Source organism: Phoxinus phoxinus (assembly GCF_949152265.1).
Source record: "Phoxinus phoxinus genome assembly, chromosome: 20".
NCBI lineage: Eukaryota > Metazoa > Chordata > Actinopteri > Cypriniformes > Leuciscidae > Phoxinus > Phoxinus phoxinus.
In genome coordinates, this window is record NC_136895.1 from 31,097,025 (window position 1) to 31,124,919 (window position 27,895).

Sequence of the window (27,895 nt, forward strand, 5' to 3'; positions counted from 1 at the left end):
AAAAAAAACGAGTAAAATAAAGTGTACAATAAAGTACAATCAAAACATCCAGAGCAATCGTAGTTCTACGAAGATTTTCAAGTTCTACTTAAGCTACGATGCTTTTGGGAAACAGACCATAATATTAAGATCAGACGTACGATTGTTTTTACGATCAACTTAGGCTTACGATGCTTTTGGGAAACGCAGCCCAGGTTGTTAGAGCGGAGGACGATGATATTGGTAACCTAGTAACCAACAGTAAATAAAACACCATCAGCGGAAACAACCGATTAGTCACATGGGTTTAATTTTTGCTACGTCAGAATTTATTCAGCAAATGTGTTTCCATCTCTCATTGTTCCCATTAACTCTTTTTTGCACACGTCAAACACCACCTCAAGAGAGCGTAAAAACCTTTTTGAACATTTTTTGTTTTATTTTTATTGGCAATTCCATCACTCGTTTCTGATGTGATACTTCAAAATGCAAAAATAAAAGATAAATCTGTCTCTTTTAAGTGTTACAGAAAGAACAGATTGTACATGGAAAAAACCCCGTTTGCTTTCCTATATAAAATACTATATCATATTTAAACAAACTACTAGTGATACTTGTTATGCAGTATAAGAAATGTAACAATTAATTTTACTAAACATTAATTTATATCATGCAGCAAAATTATATACAAGAATAAAACACGATGTTCTTTTGGGAGGAACTCCATCTTTGATCTGAATCTCTCAGTTGAGTAATAAAGAGGAACTTTACTCACTGTGACAAATTCAGATTATGTTTCTTTGCCTTGTTAATCGTTGTCGTTGGTTAGGACAGATTTTGTTGCTTGACCCGTTAATGTTTCATGTTTGGTGAGGATGAAGCTTCACACTTGAAAGTGCTGGATCTGAAGATTAACTACTTACTGTGATTGTTTTTTGTATGTCTGTGTAATTCAGATGATTGAGTGAAACTCTTCCCACATGCAGTGCAGTGATACGGTTTCTCTCCAGTGTGGATCCTCTCATGTTTTTTCAGGGATCCTGACTCACTGAATCTCTTATCGCAGTGTGAACACTTGTAAGGTTTCTCTCCAGTGTGAATTCTCTGGTGCTGTTTCAATTGTCCATTGGTAACAAAAGTCTTCTCACACTCAAAGCACAAGTGATTTCTTACACCAGTATGTATTTTCTGATGAACTTTTAAATTCTGCACACATGAAAAACTCTTTCCACACAAAGAACATGAATGTGGTTTCTCCTGTGAATGAACTAACATGTGTTTCTTCAGGTTTGAAGCACACACAAATGTTTTGCCACATTGATCACATTCATGCAGTTTCTCTCCAGTGTGGATGATCATGTGATTCTGAAGGGTTCCTTGTTGTGTGAAACTCTTCCCACACTGATCACATGAGAACGGTTTCTCTCCAGTGTGGATCCTCATGTGATCCTTGAGATTCTGTTTGTAAGTGAAACTCTTCCCACACTGACTGCAGATGAAACGTTTCTTGTCTCTTCTTTTCAGGAAAGAAACACTTTCAGTCTGTGAGTGAGTTTTTTCTCCAGTTTTGACATGATGATGTTTCTCCTCTTCACTCTCCTCCATCAGGCCTGAAACGAAAAAAAAGTGCCATTTTAAATAAGAGAGAAAGGTGAAAAGACAAAAAGTGAACAAGAAATATACACCAAAATTATGATCATTTTGATGGCATTTTATATAAAAAAATCCATGAATGAGGTACATTGATCTTTCAATTATTATTTTTAAAACATTATAGACACAAATCCCATGTTTCTGTGGCAAGAACTATTCAACAGTCTCTAAGATGGATATTTAATTTTAAGAATGTTTTCTTACTAATTTTAAAGCGGTGGTATAATACCCTTTTCACAAGATGTAAAACAAGTCTCTGATGTCCCCAGAGTGTGTGTGTAAAGTTTCAGCTCAAAATTCCCCACAGATATTTTTAAATAGCATGTTAATATTGTCTCTTTTTGAGGGTGAGCAAAAACGCGTGGTTTTGTGTCTGTCCCTTTAAATGCAAATGAGCTGCTGCTCCCGGCACAGGGGGCGGAGCTTCAAGAGCTTGTGTGTTAGCAGCTCATATTACCTCACACAGACACACACTGAAAACTTCAAAAACTTTTGGCCTTTTATGTTCAAACCGGAGTCAGACAATGATGAAGAGACTCAAGAAGAAGTGACAACATGTAGAAGAACAGGACATTTCTGAATGGTTAGTTGATGAATTTATGTAGCTTATGTGTAGTTATATTCTAGTCATTGATTGATTAGCATATTCTGTCATGGTAATCTATAAATCGTGTTCCGGGGGCGCCTCCTTGAACTGCCACCTCAACGTGGTGGAGGGGTTTGAGTACCCGAATGACCCTAGGAGCTATGTTGTCCGGGGCTATATGCCCCTGGTAGGGTCTCCCAAGGCAAACAGGTCCTAGGCGACGGGTCAGACTAAGAGTAGTTCAAAAAAAACCTTATGAAGAAAATTAAATTGAGGACCGTGACGTCGCCCGGTATGGCGCAGCCGGGGCCCCACCCTGGAGCCAGGCCCGGAGTTGGGGCTCGTATGCGAGCACCTGGTGGCCGGGCCTCCCCCCACGGGGTCCGGCCGGGCTCAGCCCGAAGGAGCGACGTGGGGCCGCCTTCCCGTGGGCTCACCACCTGCAGGAGGGGCCGTAAGGGGCCAGTGCTGAGAGGATCGGGCGGCAGTCGAAGGCGGGGGCCTCGACAACCCGATCCCTGGACACGGAAACTAGCTCTAGGGACCTGGAACGTCACCTCGCTGGCGGGGAAGGAGCCTGAGATTGTGCGTGAGGTTGAGAGGTTCCAACTAGAGATAGTTGGAATCACCTCTACGCACGGCTTAGGCTCTGGAACCACACTCCTTGAGAGAGGATGGACTCTTCACCACTCTGGAGTTGCCCATGGTGAGAGGCGGCGGGCTGGTGTGGGTTTGCTCATAGCCCCCCAACTCAGCCGCCATGTGTTAGAGTTTACCCCGGTCGTTTCCCGTAAAGAGGGTCGTTTCCCTGCGCCTACGGGTTGGGGATAGGTCTCTCACTGTCGTTTGTGCCTACGGGCCAAACGGCAGTGTAGAGTACCCGGCCTTCTTGGAGTCTCTGGGAGGGGTGCTGGAAAGTGCTCCGACTGGAGACTCCGTCGTTCTACTGGGGGACTTCAACGCCCACGTCGGCAACGACAGTGTTACCTGGAGGGGCGTGACTGGGAGGAACGGCCCACCTGATCTGAACCCGAGCGGTGTTCAGTTATTGGACTTCTGTGCTAGTTACAGTTTGTCCATAACGAACACCATGTTCAAGCATAAGGGTGTCCATCAGTACACGTGGCACCAGGACACCCTAGGCCGTAGGTCGATGATCGACTTTGTGGTCGTTTCATCTGACCTGCGGCCATATGTCTTGGACACTCGGGTAAAGAGAGGGGCGGAGCTGTCAACTGATCACCACCTGGTGGTGAGTTGGATCCGATGGCGGAAGAGGAAGCTGGACAGACTCGTTTGGCCGAGTCTCCTGTCAGAGAGATCTTCAACTCCCACCTCCGGCGGAGCTTCGACCGGATCCCGAGGGAGGCTGGAGATATTGAGTCAGAGTGGACCATGTTCTCCACCTCCATTGTCGAAACGGCCGCTCGGAGCTGTGACAGTAAGGTCTCCGGTGCCTGTCGAGGCGGCAATCCCCGAACCCGGTGGTGGACACCGGAAGTAAAGGATGCCGTCAAGCTGAAGAAGGAGTCCTATCGGGCCTGGTTGGCTTGTGGGACTCCTGAGGCAGCTGACGGGTACCGGCAGGCCAAGCGAACTGCAGCCCGGGTGGTTGTGGAGGCAAAAACTCGGGCCTGGGAGGAGTTCGGTGAGGCCATGGAAAAGGACTATCGGCTGGCCTCGAAGAGATTCTGGCAAACCGTCCGGCGACTCAGGAGAGGGAAGCAGTGACCCACCAACGCTGTTTACAGTGGAGGTGGGCAGCTGTTGACCTCAACTGGCGATGTTGTCGGACGGTGGAAGGAATATTCGAGGATCTCCTCAATCCTGCCGTCACGTCTTCCATGGAGGAAGCAGAGGCTGAGGTCTCAGAGGTGGACTCGTCCATCACCCAAGCTGAAGTCACCGGGGTAGTCAAAAAACTCCTCGGTGGCAAGGCACCGGGGGTGGATGAGATCCGCCCTGAGTACCTCAAGTCTCTGGATGTTGCGGGGCTGTCTTGGCTGACACGCCTCTGCAGCATCGCGTGGCAGTCAGGGACAGTGCCTCTGGGATGGCAGACCGGGGTGGTGGTCCCTCTTTTTAAGAAGGGGGACCGGATGGTGTGTTCCAACTACAGGGGGATCACACTTCTCAGCCTCCCTGGGAGTCTATGCCAGGGTACTGGAGAGGAGAATACGGCCGATAGTAGAACCTCGGATTCAGGAGGAACAGTGCGGTTTTCGTCCTGACTGTGGAACACTGGACCAGCTCTATACCCTCTACAGGGTGCTGGAGGGTTCATGGGAGTTTGCCCAACCAATCCACATGTGCTTTGTGGATTTGGAGAAGGCATTCGACTGTGTCCCTCGAGGCGGCCTGTGGAGGGTGCTCCGGGAGTATGGGGTCCGGGGTCCTTTGCTAAGGGCTGTCCGGTCCCTGTACGACCGAAGCAGGAGCTTGGTTCGCATTGCCGGCAGTAAGTCAGACTTCTTCCCGGTGCATGTTGGACTCCGGCAGGGCTGCCCTTTGTCGCCGGTTCTGTTCATAATTTTTATGGACAGAATTTCTAGGCGCAGCCAGGGGCCGGAGGGTGTCTGGTTTGGGAACAACATGATTTCGTCTCCGGAACACCTTCCCGGGAAGGTGTTCCGGGCACGTCCCACCGGGAGGAGACCTCGGGGAAGACCTAGGACACGCTGGAGAGACTATGTCTCTCGGCAGGCCTGGGAACACCTCGGTGTCCCCCCGGAAGAGCTAGAGGAAGTGGCTAGGGAAAGGGAAGTCTGGGCATCTCTGCTTAGACTGCTGCCCCCGCGACCCGGCCCCGGATAAGCGGAAGAAGATGGATGGATGGAGGGGTGTTCCGGGGGCAGGGTTTATGTAAATTTTAGGGTTGGTGATGTCACTAACCCAGGAGGAAGCTTGAGTAGTTCCTATCAGCCGTTTGTTGTAGTCCTTAAACGGCCCTTATTATGATATTTTAAAGTTTCCTAATGTTGTTTTGGAGTCTCCTACAACAGGTTTACATGCATCAAAGGTAAAAAAACTTTCATTTTCTCATAATATACATTTGCACATCACCACATTTTCAATGATTCTCAAACGACTCGCTAAATGAATCAATCTCTCTAAATCCCTCCTTTCCGCGAGCTGCTCTGCTCTGATTGGCCAGACAGCTCAGTCTGTTGTGATTGGTTTACCGCGTACAGCACACGTCGAAAACAAAAACTCCCATTGCCATAACAACGACAGCTCTGCTTGCATGAGGCTTCCTACACCATAAACTAAAGACAGTAAACAATGATGTCGATTTAACCATATCAATGCGAGCGCGAGTCCGCTGATGAAACGCTAGAAGAACTAGTTATTCAACCCGAACCTCCATCGCCAGGACGACTCGAGCAGGACGTCTCAGTGATACGCTACTCAGTTTGAGGAACATTATGAGATGTTGCAATTCCTCACCAACAGCAGTCGTCAGTAAAATAAAAGTAACAGGAATAGTTTAGGATTATACTGCTGTGGTATCTGGTAAAGATTAATTTTAACCACAGATTCTTCACATGCTCGTCCTTGGGCAGTGAAAAAAAAAAGTCTTTACCGTCACATTGTAGAGCACAGCGTCTCCTCGACATGATGCTGTCCAGTGTCCACAGGAATCAGCTGCTGGTTTGAGTTTTAAGTTTCCCTGGTGTCTGCACGCACGATAAGTGGGCGGGCAATATGCTAATGTTACATCTTGACGTCACGACGAAACTGCTTATGACTCGTTTGAAAAACAATTCATTTCATTGACTCAGAGTCCACTCTTACTTTTGAAAGACAATAACTTTATATAAGGTGCACTTTCAGATTTAAAACTTTGCATGATGTTTTCATTCACTTAGAGCGATGTTACACACTACATGACAGGTCATTTTCAAAAATCCATAATAAGGGCCCTTTAAAAAGCGATTTCTTTAAAAGCAAATATCTCTCTTTGCTTTGAACTTTGAGCGTTGTAACTTTGCAGATTTTGTTTATGCTCAAACAGCAACATTACACACTAACTACAGTTAGAAAAGAGAAATCATAATCAACCACCCCTTTAAATGAACAATTAATTAGCCATTGTACATTTTCTCCATTGTTACCTCTCCTTGAGGTGGCGCTCAACACATGAATGAGGAAAACGTGAACATGAGTTAACTAGCCTAAGAAAAATAGGTTTCTAATTTATCATATTTAATAATGAGAAATAGTGTTTCTTAAAATGCCACCAAAAAAACCTAGAGGAAACACTTACCTCTTAAAGGGTTAGTTCACCCAAAAATGAAAATTCAGTCAGTAATTACTCACCCTCATGTTGTTCCAACCATGTAAGTCTTTCGTTCATCTTCGGATCACAAATTAAGATATTTTTGATGAAATCTGAAGGCAGTCTCACTCCTCCATAGGCTTTCAGAAGGACCCAAACTCGCCGGCCCAGAATAATTATTAAAACATCGTTACAATAGTCCAAGTGACTACAGTGGCCGGCGAGTTTGGGTCCTTCTGAAAGCCTATGGAGGAGTGAGACTGCCTTCAGATTTCATCAAAAATATCTTAATTTGTGATCCGAAGATGAACGAAAGACTTACATGGTTGGAACAACATGAGGGTGAGTGATTACTGACTGAATTTTCATTTTTGGGTGAACTAATCCTTTAAGATTTTTTCCTATTACAAACACTAAATCTGATGAAATACTTAAGGCGAGACACGGCAGGCAAAAACATCGTTTTTTTTTCCACTGGTTAATTTTGAGATTTTGGGCTATTTGTCTTCAAAAACATGTCTTCATTCAGACTTGTGGTGAAAAAAAGTCAAAAATACACATTTAGGTCTTTATTTTACTACACTTTGTCTATTTGCGTCTGTAGATTTCTCATAAATTCAACAAAAGTTGGCGTTCTAAATCAACGCGCTGCTCCGCGATCTCTCTCTGCTTCCTTTTAATCACGCACACGTCTGGAAAGCTCTCTCTCTTCTGTACACTGCTGTCGGATCCAAATATGGTCATTTCCTTTTATTCAGCAACCAATCGTGAAAGTACAATGGACATTTAACCCTAAAAGAGAAATCTCATTGGCTGATGTCAATTTCTGACAACGTGATTCGTTCAGATGCATCACATGACGCGCTCTGACATTTTCTGCTCAGTTAAAGGCCATAAATGCTGTGTTATAAGTTTTGATGTGATTTAGGTGGTTTGTATTGTTGTTGCTAATGATTTGATAAGATATTGTGTCAGTAAATAGTTGTTTCCACTAGAAAAGTATGATTTTTTTACATTACAAATCTTTAAATGCCCTTTTCTCTTTATGAGTTTTTTTGCCATTCTCCAGTGACACATCTCAGCCTATGTAGCACCTATGTACACCAAACTTTCCAGTTATACACTTAGCAGTATTCTGAAGATATGTTCAGAGGGATTTGTTAATAAATCATTCCTGGCCTGATTTATGTGACATTTTAATCAAAAATATATGTCGAAAATCAATCTTTTAAAGGTGCCATGTGTAAAAATTGAGGTAAAAATATCCAAAAAATGAGCTACACGCTTCAAAAGAATGAGAAGAAATAAGGGCAATGATGTCATTAAAAAAATGTCAAGTTATAGTGCTGCAGAGATCAACCTTAATTAGCATTAGAATTACTAGCCACGGCCCGACAGGTGTCGTAATACCAGTTTCGGCCATGGGAGGCGGTATGCGGGGCACATAACCACCAGTCAACCTGCAATACACGAATAACTCGCACGGCTTGTGGGCGTACTTGAACCCTACTGTCTATGCTTGAACCTGATGTCTATCGTGTGGAAAGTACAGCCCAGTGCCCACTACTTCAATTCAGGGAAGAGAGCGGAAGGATGGCTGAAGCCTTTGGCAAGAGACCCCTACAACCACCGCGCTCTGAAGCACAAATCAAATCAGATAAGAAAAGGACCGCTCGTCACGGTCCGGGCTCGAAAGCGCGGGGGACGGCGAGCGAACTGCAGCGCATAGCCCTGTTTTACAACGTTCAGCACCCATTCTGACACGCCCGGGATCGCTCCCCATGCTTTCGCACGCATAGCTAGGGGCAGAATGGTCTCCGTGTTCTGACCGCCGCACTGCGCGGGTTCGAGAAACTGAAACGGAGGTATCAACACGGCGCGCGCGCCCTCGTTGTCTGAAGAGTGCTGCTCGCTGACGACAGCAGCCGCTGTTTCACATTCAATGACTCGGTCGCTAAGGACGGAGAACAATTTGTGGCGCGAACAGGTCATTTGTAGCCTACTGTATCTTTCAACAGTGTTCGTGTTTTTTTTACTATAGTAGAGATGATCGGTTCACGTGCGCTGTCTGATGTTTACTGCATCACTCGACATGGAGAGGTTGGGTAAAGTAATAATTACAAGAGCTTCACGGTTATCAGATACAAGCATTCAACGGCCCTGTAGTATACATATATAAATATAGATTATTTGTGTTTGCGCACGTGATATCAGGAAGCAATGTAATAACGTTACCTGTAATACACACATGATGGCGATGGGCAAATCGAGTGTGTGTGTGTGTGTGTCACAAATCATTATTGTTTCTTCAACTTATTAAAATATCTTACTTTACTGCAACTATCTGTTTCTGCTTCTTTATCATATTTATAGTGTGTGATTTATAAAATACCATATCCTACATCACATATTTTGATATGTGAGGTATACTGCCCCCATCTGGTATGGAATGTGGAGTATGACTTGATTTTTTTTGCCAGACAATTACACATGGCACCTTTAAGGCTATGGACAATATATTTTGATTTCCTAGGTAATGAAAGCATATATCCTGAAATCCCTCTGAACACCTTCTTTCATCTTGTGTGTAATCAAAATGAAAAAAGAGTTTTGCACCTGGCTTTATCATATGTTCAGATCTATCTACCGGAAATATATGCAAACTTGCACATATTTAATGAGATAATGCCTAATTTGCATAATTAAACATACAAATTTCAAAAACTTGTAATACATTTTTTTTATGAACTTGTGGAAGTAATCAACTGAGGAAGTTTCATGGTGATATCTATTATTTTAAAATTGTACCCTATTCACCTGTAGAGTCTCGCCTTAAAGCTTTATAACCTTAATGTTCTTCAGCCTCACTAATGAAGAAAGAGGAATAATCACCAACCTCTTTGTTCTTCAGTGTGTTCCATTCTGCAGTGTTGTTTGCTTCGACGCGGAAGGGTCTGCGGGGGTACGCCGTCAATTCGACGCAGAAGCATAAAACAGGCTTTACTTTATTTTAAAGTAAAGGCTTTAGTTTATTTTATCCTAATTCACACATTTTAAACAAGTTGTTTTTGTTTATTGTACTTTAGTTTTGTTTAACTTTTATATGAAACACGGTTAATGAAATAAATGCTGTAATGAAACTTACCTATATCTAGTAGATGTCACAAGCTGATCACCACAGTATCTGATAGTGTCGTTTGCTCAAGTCTGTTGACAATAAAATGAGCTTAATGTGGCAGTTTACAGATCTGAAGACATCCGCATAATGAATGAGGGGAAAACAGGATCTATTGACATGAAATAAAGAGGCTTTTCAGCTGCTCTGATAACAGATGAGCCATAGACTATCAACACTCATTAAACAAGCCATTCAGGATCAGCAGATCATCACAATTTATTATAAGTATTTGCTGCTATAAACAGATTGTTTGAGTCAGAATATCTGCTGAAAGCCAACAAAAGTGCTCTAATATTACTATTTCTCAAATGATACAGAAAAAAGCAGCAATACAAAAGACAGACACCAATGACACACCCATCTTTATCAACTTCGCTAGCATCATACCTACCGATTTGTATGTGAAGAGAAATAAAAACCGCTTCTTTAAGTGTTTTAGTCAGCAGACACAATTAGCGCCGAACTCGATGAAAACCATCAGGAAATGTGCCCGTAAAATTATATTTAAACTGTGTAAAGAGTATTTTCCAATTACGTAAAGTAGAGTGAACGGTTTACCTCAGAAGTCTCAGAAGTCTCTTTATATACTCAGAAGTATATAAAAATAGATCTCTCTTCTATAATAGTTTATAATATATAATAAATATATACAAAATATTATATTAGTTAGACGAAGTTTAATAAAAAATTGTTTTATTATCTTATAGGCCTAGCAGTGTACTTCTCAAAGTCCGCGGACTCCGGACCTGGAGAGAATTCAATCCGGACCCGCCTCCATTTCGTATTTCAAGAGCTAATTGTGTATAAGGGATTAAAAGTGTGGATTTCGTACTTTGATAAACGCTTGTCATTTCATGTTTTTTTTTTATGTATTGTAGCGTTTCAGGCAAGGACGAGACAGTTTTACATAACCATGGGTGTTTATTAAAGGCTGTTGTCGGCCACAGCCCACGCCGAACACACCCGACTTAACAGAGAACCGCACTTGAACCAGCGAGGTACTCTTCTCCTCTAACTTCCCAGTTTTCCCCTGACTTCCCCCAAGGGGCGGAGCCTTGTTCCCTATTGAACTTGAGCAACAAATTACATTGACTCACATAACATGAATAAAGTAAAACACTAACATTACATGCATCCTTATTTCTAACAGAACAGCATTTTGAACACGTTACACTACCCCCCTCTAACTGAAGTCCTCGACCCCGAGGACAAAGTCTCTAAATCTGACTGGGGTTCTCCTCTCCCTCCTAGGACGCCCCCTGAGGACAACGTGATTTTGGATTTCAGGTGACGCTTCCACTGAGTCCTGCGAATGCACACCCTGAGGGATGTCGGGCAGCGGTGTCACCTGCTGGCCACTACTGGCCATATCAGCTGGTCCAATTACCCCCTCTGTCCCCCTGTGAGTCTCACTGCTGTGTGCAGGAAGTACTGTAACACCCACTGGTGTCGCGGAGCCCCGGTAAGGGGCCAGCCTATCACGATGCAGTACCACTTTGCGCCCCCGTGGAGGTAACTGCACTCGATACACCACCTCTCCCAGCTTGTCTAATATCAGGCATGGTCCCACCCAGTGGCTGTCCAGTTTAGGACATCTTCCCCTCTTCCTGACTGGGCTGTAAACCCAAACTAGCTCCCCTACCCCAAAGTTGCAGCCCCGAGCATGCAGGTCATATGCTCTTTTTTGCCGCACCCCTGAGGTCACCAGGTGCCTCCTGGCATACGCATGGGCGGAGTCCAAGCGGTCCTGGAGCTGTCTAGCATATTCGGGTCCAGGAGGAACAGGAGGGGCATCGGGGGGCCGCCCAAAGGCCAATTCTGCAGGGGTTCTAATCTCCCTACCCAACATGAGCAGGGCCGGAGTGCATGAGGTCGAGTCCTGAATAGCAGAGCGACATGCCATTAAGACCAGAGGCAGATGGGTGTCCCAATCGTGCTGATGACTCGATGTTAAAATGGACAACTGTTCAGCTAGTGTCCTGTTGAATCTCTCGACGAGCCCGTCGCTTTGAGGATGGAGTGGAGTGGTGCGGGTCTTGTTGATTCCCAAACGCTCACACATGAAAGAGAATACCCTGGACTCAAAGTTTCTGCCTTGGTCACTATGGATACACTGGGGCACCCCAAACCTACTAAACATGCCCTCGACCAACACATTGGCAACAGTCTCAGCCTCCTGGTTAGGCAGTGCAAAGGCCTCAGGCCACTTCGTGAAGTAATCCATAGCGGCCAAAACAAAGCGATTTCCCTGCGTGGTGCGAGGAAATGGCCCCATGATGTCCACCCCCACCCGCTGCATCGGCTCCCCCACCAGAAACTGCTGCAGTTGGGCCCTAGACCTCCCCTGTGGCCCTTTACGTGCTGTACAAAGATCACAACGCCTGCAGAAGTCCTCCACATCACGCCTCAGCCGTCCCCAGTAGAAGGCCTGACGCAGACGCCGAAGTGTCTTTGTCACCCCAAAATGGCCAGACCCAGCAAGGCCATGCATGGCCTTCAACACTGTCTCTTGCATGTCAACAGGCACCACGATTTGCCATCTCTTTTCTCCTGTCGCTGGTACCACCCATGCCCGCTGGAGGACCCCTTCCACCAGCCGTAGACACTTGAACTTGGCCCACAATCCTTTGGTGAGGGGGGAGAGGGCTGCTACCTCCTCCCATGGTGGTCGTTGCTCTGCCTCTACCCACAGGATCACAGGCTGTAGGTCTGGGTCCCCCCTCTGGTTCTCTGCCCATTGAGTGACATCCACCTCCTGTAGCTCCCTACAGACCAGCTCGGGCCCCTCGCTACCATCCACTTTCCGGCTGAGCTCCAACTCCCTGGCTTCTCTGCGCTCACAATGCCTGCATTCCTGCATACTACATGGCCGTCTTGACAGGGCGTCTGCATTACCATGCCGCTCCCCGGCACGATGTGTAACGGTGAACTCATAACTCTGCAACTCCTCGAGCCAACGAGCCACCTGGCCCTCTGGTTCCTTGAAAGTCATCAACCACTGCAAGGAAGCATGGTCAGAGCGTATGGTGAAGTGCCGACCACACAAGTAGTACTTGAAGTGCCGGATGGCAGAGATTGCGGCCAACAGTTCTCGTCGTGTGACACAATACCTCTTTTCAGATTTGCTTAGCCCTTTACTGAAATACGCTACTACTTTCTCTCCGTCTGGGCACACTTGGGACAGAACCGCCCCTATTCCATCCCCACTTGCATCTGTGTCAAGAACGAAGGGCAGTTGGAGATCGGGAGGTGCCAGAACGGGCGCGCACACCAGAGCTTGCTTCAGAGTATCAAAAGCCTTTTGACAGCACCCCGCCCAGACAAAGCACTGATCCTTCTGCAGGAGCTTGTATAAGGGAGCAGCAATACAAGAAAAGCCCCGTACAAACTTCCTGTAATAGGATGCCAGACCCAAGAAGCTTTTTAACTCCTTCTGACTCACCGGAATAGGCCACTCCCGCACGGTTATGACCTTGTCTTCCGTTGTGCTAATCCCCTCACTGTCAATGCGATGACCCAAGAAGGTCACTTCTCTGCTTAACAGCCGGCATTTATTGGGATGTAACTTCAGACCCGCTGCCCTGATTTTTTCCAGTACTAACCTCAGGGCTGTGATAGCTGAATGGAATGAGCTCCCATGTGCCAGTATGTCGTCCAGAAACACCAGACACTGCTGCCGCGGAATGCCTTCCAGTACCCTCTCCATTAGGCGCTCAAATGTGGCAGGGGCATTGCACAGACCAAAACATAGGACTTTAAATTGCCACAGACCTCTTCCTGTGCAAAAAGCTGTCTTGGGTCGAGCTTCTGGCTTCAGGGGCACTTGCCAGTACCCACTCCTCAAGTCCAATGACGAAAACCAGCAAGAGCCAGCCACAAGATCCAAGCATTCATCCACACGTGGGAGAGGGTACGAGTCTTTCCGTGTCACTGCATTGAGCCTCCGGTAATCGACACAAAAGCGCCACTCCCCTCCTTTCTTTGGGACCATGACCACCGGGGATGCCCAGGGGCTCTCAGAAGGCTCTATTATACCAGCACGCTGCATCTTTACTAGCGCCTGCTCTGCCGCCTCCTGCCGACCTAAGGGCATACGTCTTGGCCGCTGACGTATGGGCGTTGCATCCCCGGTGTTGATGTCGTGTTGCACCAGGGAAGTCTGACCCAGGTCCTCTTCCACACAGGAAAAACAGTCCTGGAATTCCACTAACAGCTGCCACAACTGTCCTTGTTGCTGCGTGTCCAGGTCGTTGGAGCTCCTTTGTGCTATCTCCTGCAGAGCCCTCATTATTTCTCCCTCTCCCCTGGATGCAGACTCAGGCAAAGTGTGCAGTAACGGAGGCTCTTGATGGGACGCACTGGAGGGCACCATGCCGTGTGCCCCATCGCCATCATTTAAGTCACATGCCCAGGAACTTATAGTCAGCCCATCTGTGTGACGAGCTCCTGGTGGCCTCATTCTCACCACCTGACCATTGCAGAAACTCAATGTGGCCCTGGACAGGTCTAACTGACAGCCATGTTCCCTCAAAAAGTCCAAACCCAAGATGCAGCTGTCTTGTACATTAGCTATCCATACCAGATGTTGCATATTCACGCCCCCCACAGTTAGTGTCAATAGCCCCCTTCCTATCATCGGTGCCAGCTCACCAGTCACTGTGCGGAGTTGAACTGCTGTGTCCTCTAGCCGTGTCTCCTCCGGCACCACCTCTGGACGAACCACAGTAACTGTAGACCCTGTGTCTACTAGGGCGGTGCACTCCACACCCTCAATGAAAACCGGAATATGGCAAAAATCTGATATGGATGTTCTTCCCACCACTACCACCACCTGCTCTTTAGTCCCGTTGTTCATGCTGGGCCTGTCTGCATGTTCCAATGACGAGCGGGACATGTGCTTGGGGGTCTGCAGCGTCCCGCCTACTGCTCCCCCCTCCTGTTTCCCGAATTCCTAGCCAGCATAGGGCATTCTTTAACCAGATGTCCCGGCTGACCACACCCCCAGCAAAGGCGGGCCTGTGTCTGCTGCATCTGCCTCCTAGCCGGAGGCAACGCCAATCCACGAATCATTTCTGTAATCTCCTCTAGCCACTCAGGTTTTGGTGAAGCCATGTCACGCCCTCCAGCTGCCCTGATTGTGGGGAAGGGGTCCATTGCTGAGCCCCGCGTTGCTGTCTCAACCGCCATTTCCCTCTCCAGTGCCAACTCCAAGGCCTCTGCCAAATCACGTGGGCGTGCCAGCTGTGTATGTATGCGCAGCTCCGCTGGGGAAAGAGCTCTAATGAATTGATCACGGGCCAGCTCGCTCTGAACTGATGGAGGAATATGTGCGCATAAGCTCGCCTTGCTAGGGATTCAATATCATTGGCCAGAGCCCGCAGCGGTTCTCCTGTAATTCTTTGACGGCTGTGTAATTCAGACCGGAGGAGCTCAGATCGGAAACACTGTCCAAAACGGCGTCTCAATGCACCAACCAATGCGCCATAATCAGCCCTCTCACTAGTATCAAGCAGCAACAGACATGAAAGTGCATCATCTGTCAGGCAAAGAGCAAGTTGAAGTGCTTTCTGTTCCTCTGACCAAGCACATGCATGAGCTAATAGTTCAAATTGGGCATGAAAAGCCTCCCAATCCGATTTCCCAGCATATTTTGGTGTTTTTATTCCAGCCGGCATATTCCCTTCATGGGCGCCGCCATTATTGTTTACCTTTTGTCCCCTCGCATCACGCGAGATCGGCGCGCCGCCGTCTGACGTCATGGCGTTTTGTCGCGGCTGGTAATGGCGGCTCGTGACGCTCGGCAGCGCTGGCGGGTAATGGCGGCTCACTTTCTCGCCCGAAGCCGCGGCTTCACACGGCTCTGTTTTCACCGAATCTACTTTGCTTTGACTGTAGACTGGCGCGTTGTGCACACCAAGCATATTCGCCGACCCAGCTCCCGCATGGTCATCATCATCCTCCATCTTAATACGAACTGAATGATTATCCATTCTCACCAGCAGCTGCTTGGCCAATGCACGCTCAATCAGGGCTTCTTAAATCAGCGTTTTCTTTTTACTTCTGACACCAGTTGTAGCGTTTCAGGCAAGGACGAGACAGTTTTACATAACCAAGGGTGTTTATTAAAGGCTGTTGTCGGCCACAGCCCACGCCGTACACACCCGACTTAACAGAGAACCGCACTTGAACCAGCGAGGTACTCTTCTCCTCTAACTTCCCAGTTTTCCCCTGACTTCCCCCAAGGGGCGGAGCCTTGTTCCCTTTTGAACTTGAGCAACAAATTACATTGACTCACATAACATGAATAAAGTAAAACACTAACATTACATGCATCCTTATTTCTAACAGAACAGCATTTTGAACACGTTACAGTATTTTTGGAGATGGTCCAATTTTGGAAATTGATCTCAATGCCTTAATTTAAAAAAACGAGGAAAAACCAACCTTTAAGGACACCAATTTTCTTTGTGAATGAATAATGTATCGTAAATAAATACATGTTCTTCCTTAAAACACAGGGTGCATAAGTCAGGACACCCTGTGTTAAATCCCCATAGAGGCGGCAGATTTATATTTTTAAAGGCCAGTTATTTCATGGATCCGGGAGACTATGATCCGGATAAAGTTTCCTTGGCCTTTGGGATTAAAATATCTGCACATCATCACACACCCTTCACCACACCTAGAGATTGGCATGGTTTTATTCCAGTTAGGCTAATAGATTTGCATTGAGAGATGATCTTATGGAAAGTACCCCATGCCAATCTCTGTGTGGTGAAGGGTGTGTGATGATGTGCAGATATTTTAATCCCAAAGGCCAAGGAAACTTTATCCGGATCACAGTATCCTGGATACATGAAATAACTGGCCTTTAAAAGTAATAATCAAACATTTGCTCACTTTTAGTGATGCATAGATATTATCAAAACCTTTAATTTATGGAGTCAGATGAAATAACGAGTAAATACATATGAGAAATGTATTGCATTTAACCCAAATTACTTTGAGATGCTGGAAAGACGGAACGCGCGAGAAACCTTCCCCGTGCAATTGGAAACCCTCATTGGACCAATATAGCGCGGCTTACAGCTCTCACGTCAGCCGTGCCTCTCCATAGGTTGTAGCAATTGCCACAGAGCAGACCCGTCTCGCTTGGGTCTGCTTGCTGCAGCAAGTGCGTTTTAAATTTAAAGAACAATTATAAGGATCATTTTAGGCTTCAATCTTCTCGAGAAAAGCGGTTTCCCCTCATCTCAGGGAACCGAGGTTACGTTAGTAACCGACACGATTAGTCACATGGGTTTCATTTTTGCTACGTCAGAATTTTTTCAGCAAATGTGTTTTCATCTTCCATTAACTATTTTTTGCACATGTCAAACACCACCTCAAGAGAGCGTTAAATGTTTTTTTTATTTAAATTTTATTTTTTTATTGCCAATTCCATCACTCGTTTCTGATGTGATACTTCAAAATGCACAGAAAAACCTGAAACATAGCTACTAACTGGAAGAATAACTAGTTGTTTTAAAAACACCAATAAAGGACAGCTTAAAGATAAATCTGTCTCTTTTAAAAGTGTTACAGAAAGAACAGTTTGTACATGGAAAAAAACCCTGTTTGCTTTCCAATATAAAATACTATATCATATTTAAACAAACTACTAGTGATACTTGTTATGCAGTATAAGAAATATAACAATTCATTTTACTAAACTTTAATTTATATCATGCAGCAAAATGATATACAAGAATAAACCACGATGTTCTTTGGGGAGGAACTCCATCTTTGATCTGAATCTCTCAGTTGAGTAAATAAAGACGAACTTTACTCACTGTGACAAATTCAGATTATGTTTCTTTGCCTTGTTAATCGTTGTCGCTGGTTAGGACAGATTTTGTTGCTTGACCCGTTAATGTTTCATGTTTGGCGAGGATGCGGCTTCACATTTGAAAGTGCTGGATCTGAAGATTAACTACTTACTGTGATTGTTTTTTGTGTGACTGTGTAGAGAAGATGATTGAGTGAAGCTCTTCCCACATGCAGTGCAGTGATACGGTTTCTCTCCAGTGTGGATCCTCTCGTGTTTTTTCAAGGTTCCTGAATCACTGAATCTCTTGTCGCAGTGTGAACACTTGTAAGGTTTCTCTCCATTGTGAGTCCTCTGGTGCCGTTTCAATTCTGCAGCTGTAATAAAAGTCTTCCCACACTCAAAGCACAAGTGATTTCTTACACCAGTATGTATTTTCTGATGAACTTTTAAATTCTGCAGACATGAAAAACTCTTTGCACACAAAGAACATGAATGTGGTTTCTCCTGTGAATGAACTAACATGTGTTTCTTCAGGTTTGAAGCCCACAAAAATGTTTTGCCACATTGATCACATTCATGCAGTTTCTCTCCAGTGTGGATGATCATGTGATTCTGAAGGGTTCCTTGAAGTGTGAAACTCTTCCCACACTGATCACATGTGAACGGTTTCTCTCCAGTGTGGATCCTCATGTGTTTCTGAAGGTTTCCTTGATGTGTGAAACTCTTCCCACACTGATCACATGTGAACGGTTTCTCTCCAGTGTGGATGATCATGTGTTGCTGAAGGTTTCCTTGACGTCTAAAACTCTTCCCACACTGATCACATGAGAACGGTTTCTCTCCAGTGTGGATGTTCATGTGTGTCTTAAGGTTCCCTTTATTTGCAAAACTCTTCCCGCACTGATCACATGTGAACGGTTTCTCTCCAGTGTGGATCCTCATGTGAACCTTGAGATTCTGTTTGTATGTGAAACTCTTCCCACACTGACTGCAGGTCAAACGTTTCTTGTCTCTTCTTTTCAGTAAAGAATTACTTTCAGTCTGTGAGTGAGTTTTTTCTCCAGTTTTGACATGATGATGTTTCTCCTCTTCACTCTCCTCCATCAGGCCTGAAACGAAAAAAAAGTGACATTATAAATAAATCATAAAAATCAGAGAGAAATGTAAGGTGAAAAGACAAAGAGTGAACAAGAAATATACACCAAAATTATGATAATTTTGATGGCGTTTTATAAAAAATGTCCATGAATGAGGTACATTGATCTTCCAATTATTATTTTTAAAACATTATAGACACAAATCCCATGATCTGTGGCAAGAACTATTAAATAAATTAGATCAACTGCACAATTATCTAACATAATATTAACATTTAAAAACTATACAATAGTGTTACAGTTCTGACAGTCTCTAAGATGGATATTTAATTTATTTTAATAAGAATTTTAAAGGGCTGGTATTATGCCCTTTTCACAAGATGTAAAATAAGTCTCTGATGTCCCCAGAGTGTGTGTGTGAAGTTTCAGCTCAAAATTCCCTACAGATATTTTTAAATAGCATGTTAATATTGTCTCTTTTTGAGGGTGAGCAAAAACGTGTCGTTTTGTGTCTGTTCCTTTAAATGCAAATGAGCTGCTGCTCCCGGCACAGGGGGCGGAGCTTCAAGAGCTTGTGTGTTAGCAGCTCATATTACCACACACACACACACACTGAAAACTTCAAAAACTTTTAGCCTTTTATGTTCAAACCGGAGTCAGACAATGATGGAGAGACTCAAGAAGAAGTGACAACATGTAGAAGAACAGGACATTTCTGAATGGTTAGTTGATGAATTTATGAAGCTTATGTGTAGTTATCTTCTAGTCATTGATTAGCATATTCTGTCATGATAATCTATAAATCGTGATCCGGGGGTGGGGTTTATGTAAATTTTAGGGTTGGTGGTGTCACTAACCCAGGAGGAAGCTTGTGTAGTTCCTACCAGCCGTTTGTTGTAGTCCTTAAACGGCCCTTATTATGATATTTTAAAGTTTCCTAATGTTGTTTTGGAGTCTCTTACAACAGGTTTACATGCATCAAAGTAGGGGTGTGCGATATTACGATTTTTGATCGTGGACGATTGAAATGTCTCCACGATCTGGTTTTGAAGAAATATCGTAGGATCGTCCATTTTATCAGTTTGCATTTCTGGCGCCTCCGTCTCAACATACTGTACAGCGCGACGTATATCCACATCAAATGCAGAGGAACGGGACACTGTAGTTCATAAAAATGAATTATTTGCATGTGCTTTAAAGCCTTGCCGGTTAAACATGTCATTCGCTGCTGATGCGCTGTTCTAACGGGCGCTTTTCTGAGCGCAGTAGACCCGACGCGCGCACATGCACTAAAAGCCTGTCTAACAGCACCCGTTACTGAACTAAGTTATCTTATTGCGCTAATACTGTCAAATACACACAAGGTTTACATAAACAAAGTTGGTTATGTCTAAAGTGAAAGAACAATAGAAAAAATGAAGAAAAAATCTGCTTGTCAAATGCGTGTAGACTCGTTGCGCGCAGATCTTAAAGAGACAGTAGCCCTAATAGTAAACATGCTGCCGCTTGTCCTTAAAGGGACAGTTACCCAAAAATAAAAATTCTGTCATTATTTACTCACTCTCTAATGTTGTTCCAAACCTGTATTAATTTATTTCTTGTGCTGAACACAAAAGAAGATATTTTGAGGAGTGTGGCTAACAGTTGCTGGTCCCCATTAATTACCATAGTAGGAAAAAACTATTATGGAAGTCACTGGGGTACATCAACTGTTTGTTTACCCACATTCCTCCAAATACCTTTTATTTTCAACAGAAGAGGGAGACTTAGTCGGGTTTAAAGGGGTGGTTGATTGCGATTTCACTTTTTTCATTTTAAATAGTGTGTAATGTTGCTGTTGGTACATGAACAGTATCTGCAAAGTTGCTGCGCTGAAAGTTCAACGTAAGCAGAGATATTGTCTTTTAAAAATCAGGAAGTTTAATGCCTACAAAAACGACTCGAATGGGACTACAACGAGATACTTCCCGGGTTTTATACGTAGCTAACCCATACATTTACATCAACCCTCCCTCCGGAATAAGCAAAAAAAAGGGGGCGTGGCCATATTTCTGCGGCGTTGTGGAAGAGGAAGAATTATAGTGGAGAGCTGTAGCCATGCCGTCGAAAGTGTGTTATTTTCACCCAGCTGTCATGTCTTCGGTGTTTGGGCTTCCTATGGAGCTGTAGTTCGTCAACAATGGCTACAATTTCTGTTTTATTATGTTCCTGAAAATTACAATCGTAGCTCTCTGTGCTACGCATTTTACGGAAGACAGCTTCCAGAATCTCCACTAATTCAATACCGGATTAAACAAGAAACTGTTACTAAAACATGAAGCAGTTCCAACTTTAAAAACTGAGGCAGCTGTTGTTGGGCCACAACCTGTAAGTAAGACTTAATCATTTTAAATGTTTGCATGTATAAACATTTCTCATGTATAATGCATGTATAAACAGCTCGCGCTAGCCACTTAGTATGCTCGTGTGTCTATGACAAATGCGTACAAACATTTTGAACCTGCAATTTGTAATTATGTACTAATTTTGTAAATGTATTTTCCATGTATACTTTATGAAGTAATTTTTCGATTTGATCAAGAACGTAAACCAATGCCGAAGCTGTTTGTTTATAGTAGCCAGTTAGTTCGATGCTATTTTGTGTCTAGACAAACGTTTATAAATTTTAAAAAAATATACAGTGCTATGCATAAGTTTAGACACCCATGCTAAAGTTGACTAAAAAGAGGAATAAAAAATCATCTTTTGGAAATTGAACTTAATGCCTTAATTTAAAAAAATAGGAAAAATCCAACCTTTAAGGACACCAATTTTCTTTGTGAATGAATAATGTATCGTAAATAAATAAATGTTCTTCCTTAAAATACAGGGTGCATAAGTTTGGACACCGCTATGTTAAATTCCCATAGAGGCAGGCATATTTTTATTTTTAAAGGCCAGTTACTTCATGGATCCGGGATACTCTGCATCCTGATAAAGTTCCCTTGGCCTTTGGGATTAAAATAGCCCCACATCATCACACACCCTTCACCATACCTGGAGATTGGCATGGTTTAATTTCAGTTAGCCTAATAGCTGGTTTGATTTGCATTGAGAGATGATCTTATGGAAAGTACTCCATGCCAATCTCCAGGTATGGTGAAGGGTGTGTGATGATGTGGGGCTATTTTAATCCCAAAGGCCAAGGGAACTTTATCAGGATGCAGAGTATCCTGGATCCATGAAGTAACTGGCCTTTAAAAATAAAAATCTGCCTGCCTCTATGGGAATTTAACATAGGGGTGTCCAAACTTATGCACCCTGTATTTTAAGGAAGAACATTTATTTATTTACGATACATTATTCATTCACAAAGAAAATTGGTGTCCTTAAAGGTTGGATTTTTCCTATTTTTTTTAATTAAGGCATTAAGTTAAATTTCCAAAAGATGATTTTTTATTCCTCTTTTTAGTCAACTTTAGCATGGGTGTCTAAACTTATGCATAGCACTGTATGTAATCGCAACAGCAAACTTCAGCTGCGGTATTACTCAGTCATTTATTCTGGTATATTAAATGTTTAATCAGGAGAAAACCGTATCTCAAAAGCTAACAAGTGTCAGCAGTGGCATTTTCAAGTAACAGCGTATCGAAATTATTATATAATAATAGAATAATAATTTAATAAAAAAAATACCATTCAGAAACGTTTAGTAAGAGCCGTGTTTGGGGAGGTTCTGCTTGACTCTCTTCATTGCCGCTTTCTGGGTCTGCTTCTGGCTCAAACTGTACGGCAGTATTGACAACATTATTTACATTTGACCGGAGCACATGCAACTTTCGCCGTAAAGGTGATGGGCGTGAAGTTTCCGGAGAACGTGCACTACGGAGTTTAGCCAATTACAACACACCGGCCCAACTAACCAATCTGAGCCCATGCCTGTTTCTGAGGGAGTGGTTTCATAGAATCAGGAAGTCAACCGGTCGTTCAAATGACAGAGGAGAAAGCGGCTTACAATAAAGGTCAAATTTATGAAAAATAAGGCTTAAAAAAAAAAAGAAAAAGACGAAGACATGTTATATTGCACCCCATAAACACAATCATGCAAAGAAAAAAAGCAGTAAACCACCCCTTTAAAGCGGCTTGAGAGAATTTAAATTTTTGGGAGAACTATCCCTGTTAATAAAACAACAAAATACAAAGAGCATCTCACTCACTCTTGACTGAGAACTTTAATAGTAGCTTTAATAAGAATCAATGTAAAATTTATATAGTGAAGTCGATGTTGTGTTTTATTTTCATATTTGTTCATTTAATTACTTTCTTCAATGCTGTTAAATACACCTGTAGCTGAAAAAATAAAGCACTGTTTTTTTTATTTGTATATTAAGTTGTGTATGTGTATCTTTGTTCTTAATTTTTAATAACAAAGACAATTACAAATATTTTTTATCTTCGCCACTTTGGCCTAAATGTCTGCCATTCTTTTTTATTTTATATGTTGTTACCTAAGGCTTTGTTTTTAAAATAGGGACATTAGTTTGGCTGTGATGCTCAGTCATTTGCAAAATAGTAAAACCAACATGAAAAGGAATTGTGATAAAATCGTGAATCGTGATTTTCCTGAAAAAAATCGTGATATGATATTTTTGCCATATCGCCCACCCCTACATCAAAGGTAAAAAAAAACAGTTTAATTTTCTCATAATACACATTTGCACATCACCACATTTTCAATGATTCTCAAACGACTCGCTAAATGAATCAATCTCTCTAAATCCCCCCTGTCCGCGAGCTACTCTGCTCTGATTGGCCAGACGGCTCAGTCTGCTGTGATTGGTTTACCACGTACAGCGCGCGCGTTGAAAACAAAAACTCCCATTGCCATAACAACGACAGCTCTGCGTGCATGAGGCTACCTACACCGTAAACTAAAGACGGTAAACAATGACAATGATTTTAACCATATCAATGCGAGCGCGAGTCCGCTGATGAAACACTAGAAGAACTAGTTATTCAACCCGAACACAAACCTCCATCTACACAAGGATATGTTCACCTATCCATCTATTAATGAAACTTTTAACGTTTATCTTACCACTAATTAATATATAGGCAAAGATATATTGAAAAACAAAAACAAATTAAAAGATACCAAATATAAACAATGCAAGATTTAAAAAGGAAATTATATACATATTTTTACAAATTGCCAAGAAACAAATAACCCAACTGTTAAACGAGTTGTTTTTGTTTATTGTACTTTAGTTTTGTTTAACTTTTATATGAAACACGGTTAATCAAAGGTTAATGAAATAAATGCTGTAATGAAACTTATATTAAGTGGCTTTAAGTACTATGTACTTATTGTGTTCATGTTGTATTGTAAAACACTTTTGCAGCTATTGAGGTGTGATACGGGTAAGGTTAGGGACAGGTGTGCTGGTATGGTTAAGTTTAAGGGTGGGTTACGGTGTAAGGGAAGGGTCAACTGTGTAATTACAAATGTAATTACATAAATGAATTACACCTGGAATTACATGCTGGAATTTTTTTAAATATAAGTACAATGTAAAAACATGTATGTACACAATAAGTCCATTGTATCTGTTAAAAGTATTGCACCCTTATACATTGTATTACGGTATTGACTACCTGTATAGTTTTATTTGGAGGTATACGGTTTTGTACGTGATGACGTTACGTTTTACGTCATCTCCTTCTAAGTTGTAAAGAAGAGAAAACTGAGTTTATGTTCAAGTGATGGTTGCTGAATAAACAGCACTAAGCAACGTTTCGTTTTGTCTTTCCTACACGCGAGTGAAGGTGAATTGCGCACTCGGATGCTCAACAGTATCAAATTGTTAAAGGTGCTCTAAGCGATCTCGCTGGTTTTTAGGCCAAAAAATTTTTTTTTCACATACCGCAATCATCTCCTCACTATCCGCTAGCTGCCTGTCCCCTGAACACACTGTAAAAAAACGCGGTCTCTGCAGAGAGCCCAAGCTCCACAAACAGCAGCAAATCAAACTGAGCAATAAACAGAGCGACCCGCACCACGAAACATAACAAACTGTTCCAGCCAATAACCGACAAGAATGCAGGGTTGCCAACTCTCACGCATCTGGCGTGACTCTCACGCTTTCAGCGTCAATCTCACGATCTCACGCACAGGCAAGAAATGTCACGCCAAAATCCATTTTTCTCCCCTCTCAATCCGTTAATTTTCTATTGATGACTATTGACTAGACCACAGTGTATTAATGACAGGGGAGTTTAGCTGAGCCCACAGCTGTAACATCTGCCAACAACGTTCTCACGGCAGTATTTTCTGATCGTTGATTCGCTGAAAACCTTTGCACGTGATAGGTCAGTTGCGTGTGAGAAGTTCAGAGAGAGTTCGGAGCATAGGTTCGGAGTCGGAGCCGCTGATGCGCGTTTGAAAGTTTGGATGACAATCAAGGTAAGCAGAGATAATAAAATAGTGTGCCTTCTCACTACAGACGTAGCCTTGCTTAATCAGTCTGTGTGCCGACTCCCGAGAGTACCGTTGTCCGAGAGCGTGCTCGACAGTGCGCGAGTGAGATCGAGTGTGTCCGAGAGAATAATAGTTCGTTTAAAAATTAAATATACATTTCCGCATTAGGATGATCTCTGTAGCCTATTGGTATAATCTGCAGCCGCGTTGTAATTAGTTTACATGGTTATAAAATAAACCTCCAAAATAACCTGCAGGGAACGTTCAAATAAAAATTTTGTTTGACCGGTTGTGAACACGACTGCTGCAAACACGACTAGAATTTGGCTTAAATAACCTCCTAATAACCTTATAAAAATAAAACCCCAAGATATTATATTTTATTATTATTATTTATGTTGGTACATTGTTCACTATTATATTGAGAGCATTTTTTGTTAGTGTATACAATGTTTTATAATAATAATTTGTTCTATTTAGTGTCCATTGCATTCATTTAACATATTTAATATTGGGGGTATTTTTTATATATATTTTTTTAAGTAATGAAATTACTTTCCCTGGTATTTATTTACTTTTGTAACGATGTAACTCAATTACTAACTCAGTTACTTTTTGTGAGAAGTAACTCTAATTACTTTTTAAAAGTAACTTACCCAACATTGCACAAATGTGGATGCTGAGCGAACCTTTTCAGTTATTGGCCTAAACAAGACTGACACCAGGAACAGACTTGTCACTTGATGGCACCCTGTCATCTATAGCCGCGTTTCCACCGCGGGAACTTTCCCCAGGAACTAGGAACTTTGGGGTGGTACTCGGTGTGTTTACACCGCAGGAACCAGGGTCTAAATGAAGTTCCAGGTAAATATTTCCCCCTCAGAAAGTCCCTGCTGGCGAGGTAGTACTTTTTCAAAGTTCAGGAACTTTCGGGGGTGGGACTTGTGCGCTGAAGATGCTGATTGGTTGTGTTCACGCCGCATTTTGACTGGATGACTCCACGCAGCATACTATTTTAACCGGCATTTTTAAAAATCTATTAACATAAATGTATACATATATTGCGGTTCGTGGCTTCATGCGCGAGACTTGTCCGTCTGCAAATATGGAATAAACATTTTTTTTTTTTAACACAGCTGGACCGACGACGAGGTTATGTATTTGTGTAACAGGAAATTTTCTGCGCGTTCATCCCAGCCATCTCTCATTCAATGTCCGCAATACATCACAAACACAACTGCAGCACAGTTTTAATCTCCTCCATACTTAGTATAAATGTGGCGCTCAAAACTGATTACTGTGCGTCGCAGACTGGGAGGAGCAGACGCGCGCAGTTTATAATCTTCCCGGTACTTTAGACCGCGGTGTAAACGCAGAAAGCAACCGGTCTGGGGCAAAAAAAGTTCCTGGGAAAAAAGTTCCTGGGACAAATTGTTCCGGGTAATTTCGGTGGAAACGCGGCTAATGACAATGAAAATGAGCAGCCCTGAACCCTGCTTCAGATACGAGCTCCTGCAGAGGTAGTGAAGCAGGCCAAACTGCCACTGTGGCACAACATCACCTCTATCTTTTTTTTAAATAGTGCAATCAATAAATTAATTGTACATTTTGAAAAAGCGTTCCCATTCCATTATACATTTTTTTTTGCATAAATATGGGTTTATATTAAGTAAACAAGGACTGACATTTTTAAAATTAGGGTTACCAAAAATTGTCTTCGTGCGCACTGAAATTTTACAGTCTCACTCCAGCCAAAGTCCTGAAGTTGGCAACCCTGAGAATGATGTGGGGTGGGGTTTGGGGGGTTATTGCGTGGATGAGGAGGAGGGTCTAGCTAGCCTTCGTTTTGTTTGATAATAATTCAAATATCAACAAGAGGTTACGCCAACAACCGAGATTGCTTAGAGCACCTTTAATTTCGATGTTAGTACATAGTACTTAAAGCCACTTAATATAAAGTGGGACCAACTTACCTATATCTTGCAGATGTCACAAGCTGATCACCACAGTATCTGATCGTGTCGTTTGCTCAAGTCTGTTGACAATAAAATGAGCTTAATGTGGCAGTTTACAGATCTGAAGACATCAGCATAATGAATGAGGTGAAAACAGGATCTATTGACATGAAATAAAGAGGCTTTTCAGCTGCTCTGATAATAGATGAGCCATAGATTATCAACACTCATTCAACAAGCCATTCAGGATCAGCAGATCAACACTTATTATAATTATTTGCTGCTATAAACAGATTGTTTGAGTCAGATCTCTGCTGAAAGCCAACAAAAGTGCTCTAATCATTATTTCTCAAATTATACAGAAAAAGCAGCAATACAAAAGACAGACACTAATGACGCCCATCTTTATCAACTTCGCTAGCATCATACCGTTTTGTATATGAAGAGAAATAAAAACCGCTTATTTTATAGTCTATTATAAAGTGTTTATAGTCAGCAGACACAATTAGCGCCGAACTCGATGAAAACCATCAGGAAATGTGCCCGTAAAATTATATTTAAACTGTGTAAAGAGTATTTTACAATTACGTGAAGTAGAGTGAACGGTTTACCTCAGAAGTCTCGACACTGAAGGAGCGCGCGCTTGTGATGACGTCATCACCGAAAGGCAAAATCAACCGCATATAATATAAGTCCAAAGTTTATATATATATATATATATATATATATATATCTATAAACTTTGGAATGATAAATTCAATATAAAATAGATCTCTCTTCTAGTTTATAAATATACAAAATATTCTATTAGTTAGACAACGTAATAAACTCAAATGTAATTTATTATATAGCAGCACCAGAGAATGTCTAATAGGAAGTGGATTAAAAGTGTGAATTTCGT

General features: G+C 42.9%; 1 protein-coding gene across 4 annotated transcripts; it reads right to left on the reverse strand.

The window, feature by feature from the left end:
- Positions 1 to 291: 291 nt before the first annotated feature.
- Positions 292 to 27,656, reverse strand: LOC306988170 (uncharacterized protein). Of its 4 annotated transcripts, XR_013795331.1 has the most exons (5): positions 27,013 to 27,167; positions 17,508 to 18,594; positions 9,643 to 9,704; positions 9,394 to 9,451; positions 292 to 1,589 (listed from the first exon to the last, which is right to left on the reverse strand). XR_013795331.1 is itself a non-coding variant. In XM_079592973.1 (3 exons), the coding sequence occupies exon 3, from the start codon at positions 18,587 to 18,589 to the stop codon at positions 17,648 to 17,650; it is 942 nt and encodes a 313-aa protein (XP_079449099.1). In that variant the 5' UTR covers positions 18,590 to 18,594; positions 27,013 to 27,074; positions 27,606 to 27,656; the 3' UTR covers positions 16,884 to 17,647. The 4 variants fall into 4 exon arrangements, 1 of the variants encoding a protein (XP_079449099.1); XR_013795332.1 differs by lacking the exon at positions 17,508 to 18,594 and having other exon boundaries at positions 27,013 to 27,152; XR_013795333.1 differs by lacking the exons at positions 17,508 to 18,594; positions 27,013 to 27,167 and adding an exon at positions 10,067 to 10,227.
- Between the last annotated feature and the right edge of the window lie 239 nt (positions 27,657 to 27,895).

Bases quoted from the DNA above. Each gene is read 5' to 3' on its own strand.
- LOC306988170 (XM_079592973.1), bottom strand. From the start codon at position 18,589: ATGGAGGAGAGTGAAGAGGAGAAACATCATCATGTCAAAACTGGAGAA.